Source organism: Panulirus ornatus, chromosome 62, assembly GCF_036320965.1.
Source record: "Panulirus ornatus isolate Po-2019 chromosome 62, ASM3632096v1, whole genome shotgun sequence".
NCBI lineage: Eukaryota > Metazoa > Arthropoda > Malacostraca > Decapoda > Palinuridae > Panulirus > Panulirus ornatus.
Genome location: NC_092285.1, coordinates 8,795,406 through 8,815,250, shown reverse-complemented (window position 1 = coordinate 8,815,250; position 19,845 = coordinate 8,795,406). Strand labels below are relative to the sequence as shown.

The 19,845-nt window shown below is 42.5% G+C and overlaps 1 protein-coding gene and 1 long non-coding RNA gene across 3 annotated transcripts in view; one reads left to right on the top strand and one right to left on the bottom strand.

Annotated features, from left to right (window-relative positions):
- Positions 1-19,845, bottom strand: part of LOC139745785 (uncharacterized) — a 583,323-nt gene that overhangs the window by 562,917 nt on the left and 561 nt on the right. Inside the window, exon 2 of the long non-coding RNA XR_011711955.1 lies at positions 3,099-3,195. This is a non-coding gene — a long non-coding RNA (uncharacterized lncRNA). The remainder of the gene's footprint in view (positions 1-3,098; positions 3,196-19,845) is intronic.
- LOC139745673 (uncharacterized) overlaps positions 14,918-19,845 on the top strand; it is a 5,110-nt gene continuing 182 nt past the window's right edge. The window contains exons 1-3 of one of the 2 annotated variants that reach the window (XM_071656073.1): positions 14,918-14,983; positions 17,679-17,808; positions 18,207-19,845. The exon at positions 18,207-19,845 is cut by the window's right edge and continues 182 nt beyond it. In XM_071656073.1, the coding sequence (XP_071512174.1) occupies positions 17,758-17,808; positions 18,207-19,541 (1,386 nt within the window). In that variant the 5' untranslated portion in view covers positions 14,918-14,983; positions 17,679-17,757 and the 3' untranslated portion in view covers positions 19,542-19,845. Of the gene's footprint in view, positions 14,996-17,678; positions 17,809-18,206 lie in introns of both variants that reach the window. The other variant, XM_071656074.1, reaches the window with a different exon arrangement.

Below are 19,845 nucleotides of genomic sequence, written 5' to 3'. Positions count from 1 at the left end.
TCTTGTGCACACAGAATTCCACCTCCGAAATGGAGGTCGATGTTTCGGTTATATTTTCCTTTCTCTGACACGTCAACAAACACACACACAGCTCTGCAGAACCCATAGCACTGAAAGAGACCGTAGCTTTTCTGTGAAAGAGCAACTGTATTTCATAATTCGGCGTATAATCTTCTTTTCTCTCGAAAGTTGGAGAGAGAGAGAGAGAGAGAGAGGAGTCACACGGGATAAAATTATAACTTCGCGTAAGCCTTATGCAAAATCGTTTTTAGCAACGCTCAAGACGAAACTTTTCTTAGCACTAACTTCTCCATATTAACCAGATCTTGCGCCAAGACCTTCAAGGACACTACGAGTGAATTCTTCCGCTCCTCATCCTTGAACAAAGTCATACGAGGCTGACGTGGGCGTGTTCTTTCATAGTAAAAGGAAAATCTCTGCTCCCTTGCTCAATTGTGGCTTTTGTGGAGGAGCGACTGCTCATACCGTATTACTAGTCTCTTATTTCCCACCCTAGACGTATACATCCCCACATCGACCTTCACGAGGGAATGTGCATTTCCAGCACCCACGCCACCCAGTGTCTATCCCCGAGGAAAGGTATGGATGCGACAGGATGCGACAGGGATGCGACACTCAGTGCCCCGAGCGAGGAGCTACCACCACAATAAGCTGAACTGAACGAAGAAGTTCAGTTCACCGTCTGTGATCCTAGACTAAGACAAAACATGAATTTATAATTTTTTTTTTATGGAAAGTTAGAAAATAAAGTTAGTGTCTATATTCTAATATCTTCCCCGGTTCTAATAGGTCAGGAAGATAATGACACAGACAAGATATCCAATGCGTATGAGAGGACTGAATGCATCATGACGTTACAAACAGAAAGAAAAAGGAAAAGAAATAGAGAGGAAAAGAAATAGGGAGGAAATCAGTATTAGAAATTATGAACTTGACGCGATGAAGACCTGCAGTTGCCATCGGCTACCTAATCAGATAACAGTGGGGGAAAAAAAAAAGGGGGAAAAAAAACTCGCTTTGACGTGAGAAAGTGAGAAAGGTGAAAAAAATATATATTACAAGATTAAAGGGAAGGGTTATTCATAGGACTGTTACCACGCTCGGAAAGGCTTTCACACGTTTTCGAAAGCAGGAAAGTGCGAAGCCTCAGACGAACCAGTAAAAGAGGAGTGTGTGTGTGTGTGTGTGGGGTGGGTGGACGACGACCCAGTGAGAAGAGAGAGGAAGGGCTGTGTCAGGGGCGTAGGGCTCACCGTAAAGAATATACAGAGTTGAGAAAGAATTAGGTGTGCGGGTTGTGTACTGTCAAGTGTTGTGTGTGTGTGCGAGATGGGTAAAATTTAATGATTAATTTCATACTGGGATCTGCTTCAGACATGATCACTTTCAGGTACTGATCAGTTATAAAGGATGTTTATAATATATATATATATATATATATATATATATATATATATATATATATATATATATATATATATAATATATTCACTCACGTTCACAATGAGTATATTCACATTCACTCACATTGACAATGAATATATTCACATTCAGTGAATACATTCACTCACATTCACAATGAATTTATATAGTTTTCGCTCAGTACTCTAAGCAGATGATTTAAGAAATGTTTATTCAATGAAAAAACTTGACATCAACATTTCTCTTCGTGAACAATGAACATTTGGAGGATGTGAAAATACTCCATTTTAATCTTTCGTACGTATTCGCCATTTCCCGCACGAGAGACGTAGCGTCCAGAACAGACGATCGAGCCTTAGAGGAAGAAATCCTCTCTTGCCTCCTCCTCCTCCTGTTCCATTTTTAGAGGAAGTAATACAGGAGGGGAGGATTTCCATCCGCACCTCGTAGTCGCCTTTTACGACACTTAAGGAACACGTAGGTAGTATTGTCTCTTCCCAGACAATGGTAAATAATAAACCAATCAGTAAAAACCATTATAATCACTTAATGATAAACCATAGCCCAAAAATTTTTTTTTTAACACGGTGTATATCAAAAAAATAAAAAAAAATAGACATGGGACAACACTCAAATGCGTTCAAGTTATAAACCAAATTTGAAAAAAAGATGAAAATTACGAAAATTGAATGAAAAATGGATATAAAAAGAGCTGAAATGATAATATGGAAAAAAGTGTGACATACTGACCTAACATGAATTTTTGAAAATGAAAAGATTTTCCTCCTGGTTTTTCTCGGGTCAAAATCTCTTCTATCCGCAAAGTTAACTCAAAGGAATTTTTCTTTTTTCTTTTTTCTTTTTTTTAAGTATGGTCTTCATCAGAAGGGCGAAGTCTGACGCTTGAAATTTGGGCAGTAACCAAATATCGAATATATGATCGTCATTGCTCCAGCCACACAGCCTTTAAGCCCCCCCCCCTTTCAGCAGAGATGAATATATTAATCACATTAGTCGGTAATCATGGAATATCGGATTACAAATTGGCTCTAATGGACCATACCGTCTATCGATATATTGGTTATTTTGGAAAGCACATGAGGTATGATATTTTGGATTGATATATTCATATGTCTATGGATAATTTGACTGATAAAAATCCTTGAATACCATATCCAAAAATGTCCTAATTCACCATGTATTTAACGGACTTATATTTCTTTCTTGTATCTCCCCTGATGATGTGATTATTACACGAAAGTGCACTCGGATACTTATCGCGTTTCATTTCCCCATGGATACACATGAAAATATATATTATCATTGTTATTATATCATTATTATACTTAATTGCCGTTTCCCGCGTCAGCAAGGTAGCGCCAGGAAACAGACGAAGAATGGCCCACCCACTCATACATACATACATAAAACGTCCATATGCGCACATATACACACACACATATATATATATATATATATATATATATATATATATATATATATATATATATATATATATACATATATATATATATATATATATATATATATATATATAAACACATACAGACATGTACATATTCATATTTGCTTGTCTTCCTCCATTCCCGGCGCCACCCCGCCCCAAAGCCGGATTAGCGGGTCAAAGAATGTACCTTCTCCAAACTCGAAGTTCTTGACGCGACAGCTCTTGTCGGCTGCTTCTCCTCACGACCGACCCTCATCGAAGAACCTGAACTCTCTTAGTCCTCTCTGAAACGTACACAAAAGTATGGGAAATTGAGTGCCTATGTCTATGAAAACATTATGTGTATATACATATATGTGTGTGTGTGTGTGTGTGTGTGTGTGTGTGTGTGTAAATCTCTTACTAGTACACCAGTTTCTTTGGATGTTCCAACCCAATAGCCAGAGCTGTCAATCTGGTTCAATCTGGCGCAATTGGCCATCACGCCCCCAGCTGTCTACGTTTAGATCCCCAGACGAAGCAGAGAGGAGGGGTGGAACAACAGAATTACTGCAGGGGCAGTAGCCCAGGCGCCCCTGGGGACAACGAGGGCCTCGGTAAAGGAAAGGAGGAGGTTGCTCGGAGCGAAGCGTCCTCTGCAGTAGCGACCAGCCCTTCTCAGGCTACGAGACCAACAAGGAAGATCCAGGAGCATCGGACGACTGGAACACCAGACTACTGGAACACACACACCAGGCTACTGGAGCACATACACACCAGACTACTGGAACACACGCATTAGGCTACTGGAACACACACCTGACTACTGGAACACATACCAGGCTACTGGAACACACACACACACCTGTCTACTGGAACACACGCACGCACATCAGGCTACTGGAACATACACCCGCACCAGGATACTGGAGATTACTGGAACACACACACACACCAGGCTACTGGAACACACACACACCAGGCTACTGGAACACACACACACCAGGCTACTGGAACACACACACACCAGGCTACTGGAACACACACACCAGGCTACTGGAATACACACCAGGCTACTGGAAGACACACACACCAGGCTACTGGAACACACACACACCAGGCTACTGGAATACACACACACCAGGCTACTGGAACACACACACACCAGGCTACTGGAACACACACACACACCAGGCTACTGGAACACACACACACACCAGGCTACTGGAATACACACCAGGCTACTGGAACACACACACACACCAGGCTACTGGAACACACACACACACCAGGCTACTGGAACACACACACACACCAGGCTACTGGAACACACACACACACCAGGCTACTGGAACACACACACACCAGGCTACTGGAACACACACATCAGTCTACTGGAACATACACACACACCAGGCTACTGGAACACACCTCAAGCAACTGGAACACACACTAGGCTACTGGAACACACACACACACACCAGGCAACTGGAACTCGCGAGTCTTACCAGGCTATCCACGCTAGAAAGAAGCTCGAGAATACCGGACTTCGAAGGCCACGGGAATACCAACGGCCCTCGGGCAGCACTTCGCAAGAACAAGAAGAGAGGACTTCGACCCTGGAGGGCAGCCGCGAAGTAAGAAAGACAACCGGAAGGATCTGCCAGAGGATATTGCCACTTGTGTGCGTTCCAGGGACGTCTGTCTCGTTTCATTATGGAATGCTCTCGTCCTGTAACATAATATCCTCCGCTTCCATGTGTTGCTCTCTGGCCTGGTGCCCGATGGCGAGTTCGCCGATGCGATCGTCCGTTTCAGCCTCACTGGGTCGTCCGTAAATCTGGGTTGGTGACAATACGACCAAACTCATTCACTCTGGGATCTTCTAGTTTTGTGCCAGTTCGACCGTCCTTCTTAGGGTTGACTACGATATTTTGTATCTCTACAAGATCGAAGTAGTAGCCTTATCTACCCCGAGGTCTACTACTTTTCTGCCAAATTGCCAATCTACCCCGAGGTCTACTACCTTTCTGCCAAATTGGCAATCGTCATTAACTAAGGTACTGTGGATTTTACGCCAGATTCGCCAAATCTTATCTACCATCTTCAGATTGTTATAAAGGCTTTTGATCTTGTCCCGGAACTGTCGAAATACACCAGTTCCCCCGCTCTGCCGTCGACGTAACAGACACTTTTTATCCAATTCTTACACGAGAAAGAAGAAAATGAAAATCTATTCGATTTTCCTCTCTCAAACACACACACACACACACACACACACACACACACACACTAACGCCTAAACTTCCCCTGAAGTCAGTTTTAACTTTCCTCTTTTGCACGCAACTTCAAATTCATTCCTCAAGTTCCACATCTCCCGCTCGCGCAAAGTTGACCAAGAAAAGAAACGAACATTTGCATTCAACGTCGATGGTGAGTCCGGGTTGTGTGTGTGTTTTTTTTTTGCTTTTTCCCTCGCCTGAAAGTGGCATTACCTCTTTAGCAGAGAGACAAACTCTCTTTACGGGGCGAGTCGATACAGATAATAATGTCTGCTTATTACCCCGAAACCTTCTGCCTTTCGCTCCGTTCCCAATTATGGAATAATATATCGCATACCCTCTGCTACAGAGAACGTGTAATACATTCAACCGCTTATCTTTAAGATAATCCAAGATCTTTTCTTTTTATTTGTACGTTGTTATGAAGTGTTCATCGTCCACTTCCGTCTCGATAGATGGGGGAAAAAAAAAAAACCCCTAAGATTACCACAAAATGTTTCCTTGATTTATTTCCATCAAGTTCGCTATAAATCTCTCTATTCGATTCTGCCATTAAATCTTTCCCGCGTAAGCGAGGTAGCGTCAAGAACAGATGACAGGGACCTCGATGGAAAGATATCCCCTTCGCTGTTCCTTCTTTTGGAAAACGTAAAACAGGAGGGGAGGATTTCCAGCTTCTCCTGTTCCCACCCCCTTTTTAGTCGCCTTTTACCTCACGCAGAGAATACTTGTGTAATATATATATATATATATATATATATATATATATATACCGTTGTTTCAACGGTGCAGTACAGATATCGCTTTCACTCTGGTAACTCTATACAAACTATATAAATTTCCTGCTATCTCCCGTCTGTTGAGCCTCCTCCAGTCTCTTTAACCAAGAGAGATCTAAACTCTTTCTTAGAACTCATTTGCTCCCCCAAACGCCTCCCTCAAATCGGCATCCCAGGTTCACACACACACACACATATATATTATATATATATATATATCTTTTTCTTTTTCTTTCGTACTATTCGCCATTTCCCACGTCAGCGAGGTAGCGTTAAGAACAGAGGAATGGGCCTTTGAGGGAACATCCTCACCTGGCCCCCTTTTCTGTTCCTTCTTTTGGAAAATTGAAAAAAAACGAGAGGGGAGGATTTCCAGCCACCCGCTCCCTCCCCTTTTAGTCGCCTTCTACGACACGCAGGGAATACGTGGGAAGTATTCTTTCTCCCCTATCCCCAGGGATATATATATATATATCTTCCTTGTTCAGAGTTCTCTTACCTTTCGGTGCCTTTCCACAAACACACACACACAAACACACACACTCAAAAAAGAAAAAGTCAAAAAAACTTGCGATTTAAAACTGAGGCTTACGATATGAACAGCTCCCTCTCTCTCTCTCTTAAAAGAATTCTAATCTTTTCTCTCATTAATCGCCACATTAATCATAAATGATTAATTCGCCAAGACTCCTGGCTTCATCTTTCCTTCCTATGTTTCATTGCTTGGACGTCCATATTAAAAACAAAAAATAAGAAATGAGATCTCTTATCTTTTTTTTTCCTCCTCTTTAAATTTCCATCTGAATTGTGGACTAATGACTTAAGCTCCTTAAATGTAATTAACTAACTACCTCATCTGAGATTATACGAAGAACCTTTTTTCTCTCTCTGGGAAACGATCGTATGTTCTCATTAGTAATTATGATAATTAATATAAAGAAGATTGCTCCATTTGTTAATACTAGAACTGCATTAGCGTCATATATTATATATATATATATATATATATATATATATATATATATATATATATATATATATATATATATATAGTACATATAAACGCACACTTTCGTAGAATACGTTGCCCTACAGCAAAAAGGATTCGAACCCAGACCTTTTGCATGGTAGCTGGGAACGCTGACCGATCGGCTACGATCGCCAAAGGTCTGGGTTCGAATCCATAGCTTATTGAGGGCAATTTGTGCTATAAAAAAAGTCTTCATATGCACTATATATATATATATATATATATATATATATATATATATATATATATATATATATATATATATACAGTGGCGAGAATAAAGTTTTGAAAAAGTCCCACCAAAAACTTTCCCTGGAAGTCTTCCGAGAGATGCCTAGTTTATCACTTCCAGGACACTGCCCTTATACGTCTCTCTCTCTCTCTCTCTCTCTCTCTCTCTCTCTCTCTCTCTCTCTCTCTCTCTCTCTCTCTCTCTCTCAGCTGGGAATATAAAGTTCAGATCTTCACTACAGAACCATAGATGAAAGTACAAGTTCTTCTTGGGGGCCAACCTCCAACCCTTATCTTCCCTTCTGAACACTGACTTAAATTGATATATATATATATATATATATATATATATATATATATATATATATATTTTCTTTCTTTCTTTTAAACTATTCGCCATTTCCCGCATTAGCGAGGTAGCGTTAAGAACAGAGGACTGGGCCTTTTTTGGAATATCCTCACCTGGCCCCCTTCTCTGTTCCTTCTTTTGGAAAATTAAAAAAAAAAAAAAAAAAAAACGAGAGGGGAGGATTTCCAGCCCCCCGCTCCCTCCCCTTTTAGTCGCCTTCTACGACACGCAGGGAATACGTGGGAAGTATTCTTAATCCCCTATCCCCAGGGATAACTACCGGCCTCTGGTTTACCAAACCAATATATATATTATATATATTACACTCTTGCCTCTGTCTTACCCTTTCATTATTTACTCGATCAAACAACCTCACCACATATTGTCCTCATCTCATTTTTATTACCACACATCTCTCTTACCCTATTAGTACTTACTCGATCAAACCACCTCACACCACACATTGTCCTCAAACATCTCATTTCCAGCACATCCATCCTCCTGCGCACGACTCTATCCATAGCCCACGCCTCGCAACCATGCAACATTGTTGGAACTACTATTCCTTCAAACATACCCATTTTTGCTTTCCGAGATAACGTTCTCGACTTAGGTTGATATATAGCTGATAAGAGAGGTCATGTTCAGCTCAGGTTAACAAACAGGTGATAAGAGAGGTCATCTCTCGTTAATGATAAGGATAGGATAAAAAGCCAATCCCCCCCCCCCCCCCCCCATGACATTTAGAAGTAACCACTGCCCCAAAGTTATATGTCTAATCGCCTCCCCAAGACTCTGGGATGAGCCTTGCCCGTCAGGACGTAAAAAAAAGATACCACGGGAAAAGGTCCGGGTTCTAATCCCTACTGCTGAAGGGTGCGAGATAGATAGACAAGATATATAAAATTTTACATCTTGGCGCAATTTTCGTCTCAAGGAAAAAAAAAAAAAAAAGGGCGAAAACACTCTCTAATTGTGGCCGACGAGAGAGAGAGAGAGAGAGAGAGAGAGAGAGAGAGAGAGAGAGAGAAAGCAATTAGTGCGAGAGGGGGAACGAAAAGACGAATCAAAAGTTTCCATAGGTGTCTGCTAGACCTGGACCCCTTGGTAGGCGAGGAAAGGCTGGAAGACGAGAGAGAGAGAGAGAGAGGTCAGGTCAGGTCAGGTCATTCCGCTGTACGAGGAAGCCTGGGGGGAGGGGGAGATATCACGAGGCATGTTGATAATACTCGAACAATGGGATTCTTCCTCAATCGTTACTCGGATATGGGATCCAGATACTCCTATATGGGATCCAGATACTCCTATATGGGATCCAGATACTCCTATATGGGATCCAGATACTCCTATATGGGATCCAGATACTCCTATATGGGATCCAGATACTCTTATATGGGATCCAGATACTCTTATATGGGATCCAGATACTCCTATATGGGATCCAGATACTCCTATATGGGATCTAGATACTCTTATATGGGATCCAGATGCTTTTAGGTAAGGACTATGTACCATCCAAAGGGCGGAGCCGTTTCCTAAGGGCTGATCCCTTCCTAAGGCCACAGGCCTTCCGAATGGTCAAAATTTCACCATAAGTGCCTATCATACAAGTCTCTCTCTCTCTCTCTCTCTCTCTCTCTCTCTCTCTCTCTCTCTCTCTCTCTCTCTCTCCGCTTCTTACTTGGGAAATACGCGGTTTAAACCTGACCCCAAAAACTCAGAATATCGCTTCAATTTCAACCCTTTAAATGACCTCAAAAACCTCCGAATATCGCTTCAATTTCAACCCTTTAAATGACCTCAAAAATCTCCGAATATCCCTTCAATTTCAACCCTGCAAATGACCCCAAAACACACTTGACTATCGCATCTATTTCAACCCTGCAAAGTTTAACCTCACTACTGGGGAAAAATGGTGTGGTTTATCATGTCCACACAGCTTCAACCCTTTGGCAAATAGACTTTACGTCTGTAGCCCTTGAGGTTTCTCTTTCCATCCTCGAACTGTTTCACAGAATCCATCCATTGCTTTGACTGACTACTTACCCCGTGTGCCAAGCTGCGTTTGTCCATTTTCCAAACCCCCAAGCTTGACACACACACACCCTTACCCCAAGTCGTACCTTTGACCGCTCATATATCTACACACCTGACTGGTTAGAGTTCAAGTCACGTCTTTTCACGGGGGAAAAAAAATAGGATACACACTTGGTGTACGTATTAACATGAAATTGCAAAAGGTCTTTGCGTCCTCCCCAGGGATTTATTCTACGTTGGATTCCTTTTAAAAGACAAATTTCGAGAGAGTTTTCTGTATCTTTCTAGTTTTGGATGTAGATTCAGATCCCACCTTTTTTTTACTCCTATGGTTTACCATCTTGTCTATGAAGATATGAGATCAATCAATTGTTCTTCGATTAATTTCTTTGATGTTCTACGCATGGGAATACTCTACTTCATTAGCTAATTACTCATGGCGATTAATTACTCTTACAGTAGAGGCGCTAAGAGTTGGGTAATTGCATTATTCTGTGTCGAGAGGTGCTGGAAGAGAACACGTCCCAGCTTAAATAAAGCTGTACCAGCTTTGGAAAGCAGAGTATTCTACAATGTGTACCCCCAGCTTAGATAAAGGTTAGGTGTTCACTCGAAGCACAGACACTGTTCCACAGTTTGAAGAACAAGGCCTCAGTTCTCCACTCTGGATCAAAGATTCAATCACTTAACATAGAAATGGGGAAGACGATGTATATGTTCACACAGAAGATGCGAATCAACACGAGTAATTAATGCCACATTATTAATCGGTGTAGTGATTATAAATTTTTGCTTTGTCGCCTCCTGTGACACTACAACTTTTCATGGATTAGGTGATTAATTGATCAATTCCTATACCTGTGGGTCGAGCCAGTTTTCGAAAAATGCAGATAGTGTTGCGAAGAAGAAAGCACTGAGCGATAGCGTCAGAAAATCAAAAGTGTTGTTATGAAATGAACAGTAGAAAAGAGAAGTGTCACACAGAGAAGCTGTGTTACATAGGGACTGGTCGACCCAAACACAGTCATACCACCATGTACCAAGGGACTGGTCGACCCAAACACAGCCATACAACCATGTACCAAGGGACTGGTCGACCCAAACACAGCCATAGAACCATGTACCAAGGGACTGGTCGACCCAAACACAGCCATACAACCATGTACCAAGGGACTGGTCGACCCAAACACAGCCATACAACCATGTACCAAGGGACTGGTCGACCCAAACACAGCCATACAACCATGTACCAAGGGACTGGTCGACCCAGACACAGCCATACAACCATGTACCAAGGGACTGGTCGACCCAAACACAGCCATACAACCATGTACCAAGGGACTGGTCGACCCAAACACAGCCATACACCCATGTACCAAGGGACTGGTCGACTCCAACAGCGTCACAAGACCAGACACCCCGTTTCCCCAGCTTCCGATGTTCGAATATTGCTTTCTCTGTGCACGCGTGTCATGACCCTGGTCGACAGTGCCTCGCCGACATCACACGAACCTATAAAGATAGTCTGGCCCCGGCAGGACCCGTTGCCCCGTGAGATATCCAACGAGATGGTTAAGGGAGGAGGCGAGCGCGGGGCCACAACGTTACAACAACGAGCAAGGAAGAAGGTTGGCGACATGTGGCAACCACGGGGGATATCACGACGAAGAGAGAGAGAGAGAGAGAGAGAGAGAGAGAGAGAGAGACAGACAGACAGGTGAGAGAGGAGAAAGAGAGACAGGAGACAAACAGAGAGAGAGAGAGAGAGAAGACAGACATGTGAGAGACAGACAGAAGGAGATAGACAGGAGACAAACAGACAGGCGCAGAGAGAGAGAGAGAGAGAGAGAGAGAGAGAGAGAGAGAGAGAGAGACAGACAGGTGAGAGAGGAGAAAGAGAGAGAGGAGACAAACAGAGAGAGAGAAGACAGACAGGTGAAAAACAGACAGAAGGAGATAGACAGGAGACAAACAGACAGGCAGAGAGAGAGAGAGAGAGAGAGAGAGAGAGAGAGAGAGAGAGAGAGAGAGAGAGAGAGAGATTATCTCTTGCCGTAATCAGTGTCGAGACTGGACTGGACGGGAGGGAGGGAGTGGGCGAGAGATGGCGCCACCAGAGAGGGAGGGATCCAAGCAGCGACCATCTTCGGGCCAGTACCTTCACCCAGGCGACGTCGAAAACATGTGTGCTGCCCCGTGTGGTTCACTGAACCCCAGTGAGAGAGAGAGAGAGAGAGAGAGAGAGAGAGAGAGAGAGAGAGAGAGAGAGAGAGAGAGAGGGAAAGACGAGGAGATTGGAAGAGATGCGAAAGCTGATGGAAGGAAAAGGGGGTGGAGATGGGGAGTGTGATGCATGGTCTTGCCCGCCGGCAATAAGAGAGAGAGAGAGAGAGAGAGAGAGAGAGAGAGTATCGGGAAAAAAAACGCCTGTAGAGATATTCCTCAGTTCAGCTATCCAGGTCGTCTATATAGGGAGAAAAATAAAGATACCTGCCTTCAGTGACTCTCCTCTGTCAGCACTAGAGTGGGAAATAAATGTCCTTAGTGGACAGGCTTAAGGGAAATAAATGCCCTCAGTGGATAGAGCCTACGGGAAATAAATGCCCTCAGTGGACAGGGCTTAAGGGAAATAAATGTCCTCAGTGGACAGGGATTAAGGGAAATAAATGTCCTCAGTGGACAGGGATTAAAGGAAATAAATACCCTCAGTGGAAAGGGATTAAGGGAAATAAATGTCCTCAGTGGACAGGGCTTAAGGGAAATAAATGCCCTCAGTGGACAGAACCAACGGGAAGTAAATGTCCTCAGTGGAAAGGGATTAAGGGAAATAAATGTCCTCAGTGGAAAGGGATTAAGGGAAATAAATGCCCTCAGTGGACAGAGCCTACGGGAAATAAATGCCCTCAGTGGACAGAGCCTACGGGAAATAAATGCCCTCAGTGGACAGAGCCTACGGGAAATAAATGCCCTCAGTGGACAGAGCCTATGGGAAATAAATGCCCTCAGTGGACAGAGCCTATGGGAAATAAATGCCCTCAGTGGACAGAGCCTACGGGAAATAAATGTCCTCAGTGGAACTGAAAAGTCGCTCCAGTCCTTCAGTCAAAGCGACTCCAGTACACAAGTCAACCTCGTCTTCCCGTTTTCGACTTCTCTCTATATTGGGCATCTCGTTTTCTTCTTCATGTGGCACCACTTGTCACCCTGCGTCTCTTCGACCTTTCATATATATATACTCCCCATTCCACGTGGACTCCCCAGGTTTATCTCCCAGCTACAAGGGAGGAAAGGGGTGAAGAGGAGAGCATGACCCCTCTCTCGTTTTCTTCCAAGAAAAATTCAAGTCTCCCTCCATCCTTCCTCGTCCATTTCGCTCTAGTCTCTTACCCAAAGCCTCGACGCAACCCATCCCAAAAATTAGACCACTCGAACCTCTCTTTAAACTATCGCCTGTCGCTTTCACTCAGTCTCAATAGCTCTCGAAACTCTCCTCGTTTCTCACTTTCTCCAAGAGACAACTCCATTCTCTCATGACAAGAATTCCGGTGCTCAGGGTTTCTCGCGGTGAGGGAGATCAATGATGATGTCTCTCGGGAACCCCCTTATCTCTCTGGCCACTCTTCCTCTCTCGAGATTTCTGTCGAACACCTCATCATAAACCACGACACAAGGCTCTACTCCCTCAACTTCCTTTCCTTGGCTTTGTTGCTAGTCTCTGTATTCGAATGCACAGTTTAACCTACTCATTTGCTTTAACGCAAAGGCCATCGTCATGGGGGCGACGTCTCCTTCATATCCTGTTAAGCATCGTCTCTCAAGATAAGACATTTTCTCTATTCAAACTTTCACGCCATTTGGTCTCACGCGGACGGTACCACTCCACGTTCTTCAGTCCGCTTTTCTTACACGTCGCTCGACACGCGATTCTTTAGTTTCATCCCACGAGACACTTATCTTTGTAAATCGTACAAGTAAAGCATCTCTAAATAAGAATGCAGCATTTCGATCCAATCAAGCGATACAAAAAGCCGATTTTACCTATACGTGTTTCTCAAGCTCACTAGTTACCCATCAAACATCAAAACACTTCAATTTAACCCTGGAATAACACGTACGTATTGGCCATGACAAAGCCTCCCTCTCACCATGAAAATCCTTCGTAACAGACACAAAGGAATCCAAGTCCTTAAATCTAGGAGCGTTGTATAGTGCTGCACTCATCTCTCTTCTGAGATGGTATGTCCGATTCTTTATCCCTGAATGGAATCCTTTATCTTTAATCTGATATTATCTAACTTTCATTTCTCTTATAGGTAAAATTGAATTAAAAGTCTTTTGATCTATCAACTCTTCACCTACCACTTCCCTTCAACCAATCCTTTCTGGTGTTGCTTTCATCGATAAATTCAGTAAGCTGGCAGAGAAATCATTTCATAGAGTTAAACCCAAACCTCCCCTTGACACCAAGAACCTTTCAGTTCTCCCTTATACGAATATTCTTACTTTACTTAACGTGTTGCTCAAATCCTTTCATGTAAATGTTGTCTTCAGCAGCGACAATACCATAAAAAGTATCTTAATCAGGAACTCGCCAGAAAATTCCGCAGGATGTGTCTATAAAGTACCATGTAAAAACTGATAAGTTTTATGTTGGGCAGACTGGTAAGGATATTTCAGTCTGACAAACATAAGAACAGAACAGGAATGAAATACCTTGTTTAATCACGTTAAAAACTATGATCATTTTATTGACTGGAGTAATGCCATCTCAGTTATTAACTCTAACTCCAGTACCACGAGAAATATCACTGAATCTTCTATCATTAAATGCACAAACAATTGTTACATTAATATCAGTGTAGGTCTATAGAAATTGGATAGCTTTATCGTTGATAAAATTTGTAAACAGTTCCCGTTCTTGTCCACATAAAAAGTTTATGATACGCTTGTTGCCAGACTTGAACGCACCAGACCCTTATTCGGGCAGTCACTCGTTTACCAAATGGCGTCCTATCTACGTCTCTTCGTTGTATATCAACTGACTGTTACATTTCTTTCTTGTATCTCCCCTGATGATGTGATTATGACACGAAAGTGCCCTTGGGAACTTAACGCGTTTCATTTCCCCCGTGGGCTCATAGAAAAAATATAAATACATATGTATATCAAAGTAAATATGTTCATCACACATCCTACACCTCGCCAAGGTCAGAGGTGACCAGTGTTGCCACAGTATCGTTTCAACATTATCGCCACTAGCGTCAACATCAGATCAAGGTTGTGCAAGACGGCAACACTGTCGCATGAAACATCAACACGGGTCGGGTGGTGGACAGAATTGTGGAGAGGTTCGAGTCACTCATCACAGGACACAAGAGCTGGATGGTAGGCTGTGAGGTGTATATATATATATATATATATATATATATATATATATATATATATATATATATATAGATAGATAGATAGTCTAGCGAGTGGCCTCGCTAGCAAGTGTCAGTGATAAAGCTACCTAGTGTCAACGCTACCCAGTGGCAACGCTACCCGGTGTCAACGCTACCCAGTGGCAACGCTACCCGGTGTCAACGCTACCCAGTGCCATCGCTACCCTGTGGCAACGCTACCCAGTGTCAACGCTACCCAGTGCCAACGTTACCCAGTGCCAGTGTCAACGCTACCCAGTGCCATCGCTACCCAGCGTCAACGCTACCCAGTGTCAACGCTACCCAGTGCCATCGCTACCCAGTGCCAACGCTACCCAGTGCCATCGCTACCCAGTGCCAACGCTACCCAGTGCCAACGCTACCCAGTGCCATCGCTACCCAGTGTCAACGCTACCCAGTGTCAACGCTACCTAGTGGCAACGCTACCCAGTGCCATCGCTACCCAGTGTCAACGCTACCCAGTGCCATCGCTACCCAGTGTCAACGCTACCCAGTGCCAGGACATATCCTCTCACAGACGATACAGAAAAAACTGCTTAATACCTGAAAATGCTTAATACCGATTCGAAAATTAATCTATGTTTTCCTCAATACTAAACAAAGTAAATATAAATCAAAATCCCAGACAGACACACACACAATGTGTACCTCTCTTAACATCCTGTTAATCTGTTACTTCCATTTTCAGCTACGTGGCTTCAACCAGGTTCACCCAGTCTCCCTGTCCACTGACAGAGACACACAAACTAACAGACATATAGACACATACAGACCAAGAAACAGACATACACACATACAGACACACGCTCACAGGCAGATAAGACACGTGCGGACACACAAACAGACAGAGACAAAGAAAGAAACACACAGACAACAGACAGACACACAGACAGACACAAAGACAACAGACACAGACAGTGTGCTATACTGAAATGGGAGAACGAGTCGTGCCAATGATACGTTTTTAATAACAAACGTTCATTTTACATTAATAATTAATGAATGGTTCTATATCCTGTTATATAACAGGAAATCATAGTTTCATATCACGTTTCATGATATATATGATTTTATATCATGCTTCATATAAGTGATATACTATTTTATGTGTTATATAGGAAGGAATGATTATACATCCTGCTTCATATATCATTATACATCCTGCTTCATATATCATTATACATCATGCTTCATATATCATTATACATCCTGCTTCATACAATGAATGATTGTATTTCCTGTCCCATACAATTCTTATCCAACGTCTCATATCAGAAATTTATGCATGATTATCTTGTGTGTTTTTTTTTTTTATCATGTTTTATCTTAGGAATGCATGATTATCATCACGTGTGCATGATTGTGTTTTTTTTTTATCATGTTTTATCTTAGGAATGCATGATTATCATCACGTGTGCATGATTGTGTTTTTTTTATCATGTTTTATCTTAGGAATGCATGATTATCATCACGTGTGCATGATTGTGTTTTTTTTTATCATGTTTTATCTTAGGAATGCATGATTATCATCACGTGTGCATGATTGTGTTTTTTTATCATGTTTTATCTTAGGAATGCATGATTATCATCACGTGTGCATGATTGTGTTTTTTTATCATGTTTTATCTTAGGAATGCATGATTATCATCACGTGTGCATGATTGTGTTTTTTTATCATGTTTTATCTTAGGAATGCATGATTATCATCACGTGTGCATGATTGTGTTTTTTTATCATGTTTTATCTTAGGAATGCATGATTATCATCACGTATGCATGATTGTGTTTTTTTATCATGTTTTATCTTAGGAATGCATGATTATCATCACGTGTGCATGATTATCATGTGTTTTTTTTTTATCATGTTTTATCTTAGGAATGCATGATTATCATCACGTGTGCACGACACCATCACATTCAACACTAGAAATGCATGATTATCATTATGATAAATGACATTTAACACGAGGTTATCTTTTAGCGTCATACCTCATTCCAAGAGTGATCACAGTGCAACAAAAAGAAAGAAATTATCATGAAATAAACGTCTATCATTTCATAGAATAAACTTTTATCACTCCATAGAATAAACTTTTATCACTCCATAGAATAAACTTTTATCACTCCATAGAATAAACTTTTATCACTCCATAGAATAAACTTTTATCACTCCATAGAATAAACTTTTATCATTTCATAGAATAAACTTGTCATTCTTTTTTTTTTTCTATCGTGAAAGCGGGACCTCCAGGCATTAAATTGCACGAATGAATTCACGTACCAAACATATTCATCATTTTAACAGATTATATTTCAGTTCAGATTAACAAAATCGTAAAGTCAAAACGCACTTTTAAGCTGTTACTAAATATTTATTTGTTTTTTGTTAGTTGTAGTTTTGAGTCATGGTCGAGCGAGTCATGTATGACTGATTCACGGTAGTGTGAGTCAGTCTATCTGACTCATGGCAGTGCGAGTCTGACTGACTCATGCCAGTGCGAGTCACGTATGACTCATGGCAATGTGACTCATGTATCGGTTATATTCTAACATGCTACAGACCTGATTCTATGCAACAGTAGGAGAGTGATCTATGCCACAATTTGCCAGGGCAGTAACTCCACTTCCCCTTTCTAGGAGGGGGCGTCCTACTGCTCGCACCACCTTAGCCTCTTCTTGCCCCGAAAGAGAGAGAGAGAGACGAGGCGGTGTTAACATGCTATTGTGGATGCTATTTCTCCTGGCGTTTGGAGACCGTCGCTATAGGGTAATACATGCAATATATAATATTATAATCTATAGCCTTCCTTCATTCCCTCCCCCACCACAGTCTCAGCTTCTAAATCCTTCATCTTTCCAAAGTCATCAACGTCAAAATCCATATCTCTTGTTATGTTATCTTCCGACTTACTACCACATAATGTAGTTCCCCCAGACTCCAAACCTTAGATTTGGAGACTCCTCACCCCTCTCAACCTCTTACCCGGGCCTAGAAATTTCTAATTCTCCCTTATGTCTAAACTTGACCCAAATCCCGTTTTCTTTCATGGCTGATGTGTGCAAGATATGGTACATACGAGTATAAAACATTGTCCTCGTTACACACACAACACACACACATGTACTTTAATCAATTCAAAGTTATTTTTTTCTTATTCCTTTCAGACAGACAAGACCCCACGAGAAGATTCATATACTTCAACGACTGAGACACCGAACCCCGCCTCCCCAGGTGTCGAACCACACGAACCCGGTGCTTCAATCCCCTCGCCACCAGCAGTCGGTGCTGCAGACTTAAAGGGTCAAGCAACCAATGCATCTTTACCTATCAGTACACCAAGTCACGACCCGTTTACTCTGGCTGTGTTATATCCCAATGGCAAAACTTCTCCAAGTTCCGAAGCTTCGCGTAGTCTCGATTCCACCTCTGGAACTCTGAACCTCACCCGTGCTTCAGATGGAACAACGCTGCTACAGGCTGAAATCTCGACCACCTCAGCCTACGAGAGAAAAGATGGGACAGGTTTGGTCTCAGGGGCTTCAGACATCAGATCTCCCAGATCCAGTTACGTGTTTGGCATGGAGTCATCCGGTACTGTTCCATCAGATGTGTCAATGCCTCGCAAGTCTTCCCCATATCTTCCTAAGACGAGTCCTGCCTCTGACGAGGTAACTACCCCTATTGCTAGTTCATCCGACGGAGACATGACCTCGAGCAATTCATCAAACTTGACATCTATCACCACTTCATCAAGGTTTCCAGTCCCTGGTTCATATCCTACAAGTCCTACCGACTCAAAGTTCGAATCCTCAAACTTCGAGACGTCTAGTGCCATACGTTCCGTTTTCGAATCGCGGAATTCTGAACCGGAAGTCTTGACTGCCTTTATATCCGACCTCTCAGATATCAAAAAGTCGATCGCTGGTACCCGAGAAGGGAGGTCGACCAACGAGGCAACACTTGTATGCAAGAATTTACCACAGTGGCAGAAACTGTGTCTAAAAGAAGCAGATTTGAGACACTTATGCCTAAACCCTGAAGCTTCTAAGTTCGTGTGTTCGAGAGTCCCCGCGTTGACGAAACTGTGTTCGGAGCTTCGGGTCATGGAGGTGCTGTGTTCGAAGTCCAATTACCTTACTCCAACGGCTTTGCAAGCCTCACCTGAAGCGACACCCACCTCGGAACGATCGAACGAGGAGACAGGCTCGTTAAGACCTGTTACAGAATCGATCCTCTTGTCTACGCCCGTCACCAAGACTCCAAACACGGCATCGTTAACTTCTGAAGATCCCTCGAGGTCTCTTTTGCACACGTTGGCTTCAACTTGTTCGAACCCTCCCGATAACATGAAGCTCTTGTGTTCGACATTGCCTCATCTGCTGACGGGCGAAGACCAAGAAGGCTGCAGCCCTCAGTGTAAACTGAACTTTTTCATTAATAACTTCTACTTGACTCTTGACGAAGGCAGTGACGCAACGGGCGAAGAAAACGAAGATTAATCCGTCTTTATAGACGCGACACAAACGCCCATTTCTAAATCCGTGACACATCCGACTGGATAGTGTTGTTGTTGCACGAACGCTATTAACAAATAGTAGACAGAAGCAGTTAGAATTATGCATATCTGAGTACTCATTATTCTAATGCTGTTGTTCACAAATGAATGAACACTCCAAGCTCATTTCTTTTTTTTCTCCCCACTCTCCCCCCCCCAAGCTGTTATTCAAAACTCTGTACCGAATGGATTAATACAATCTATTCCAAAAACACGTTGTCATTTCGAGTCCTTGATATCATGTATTC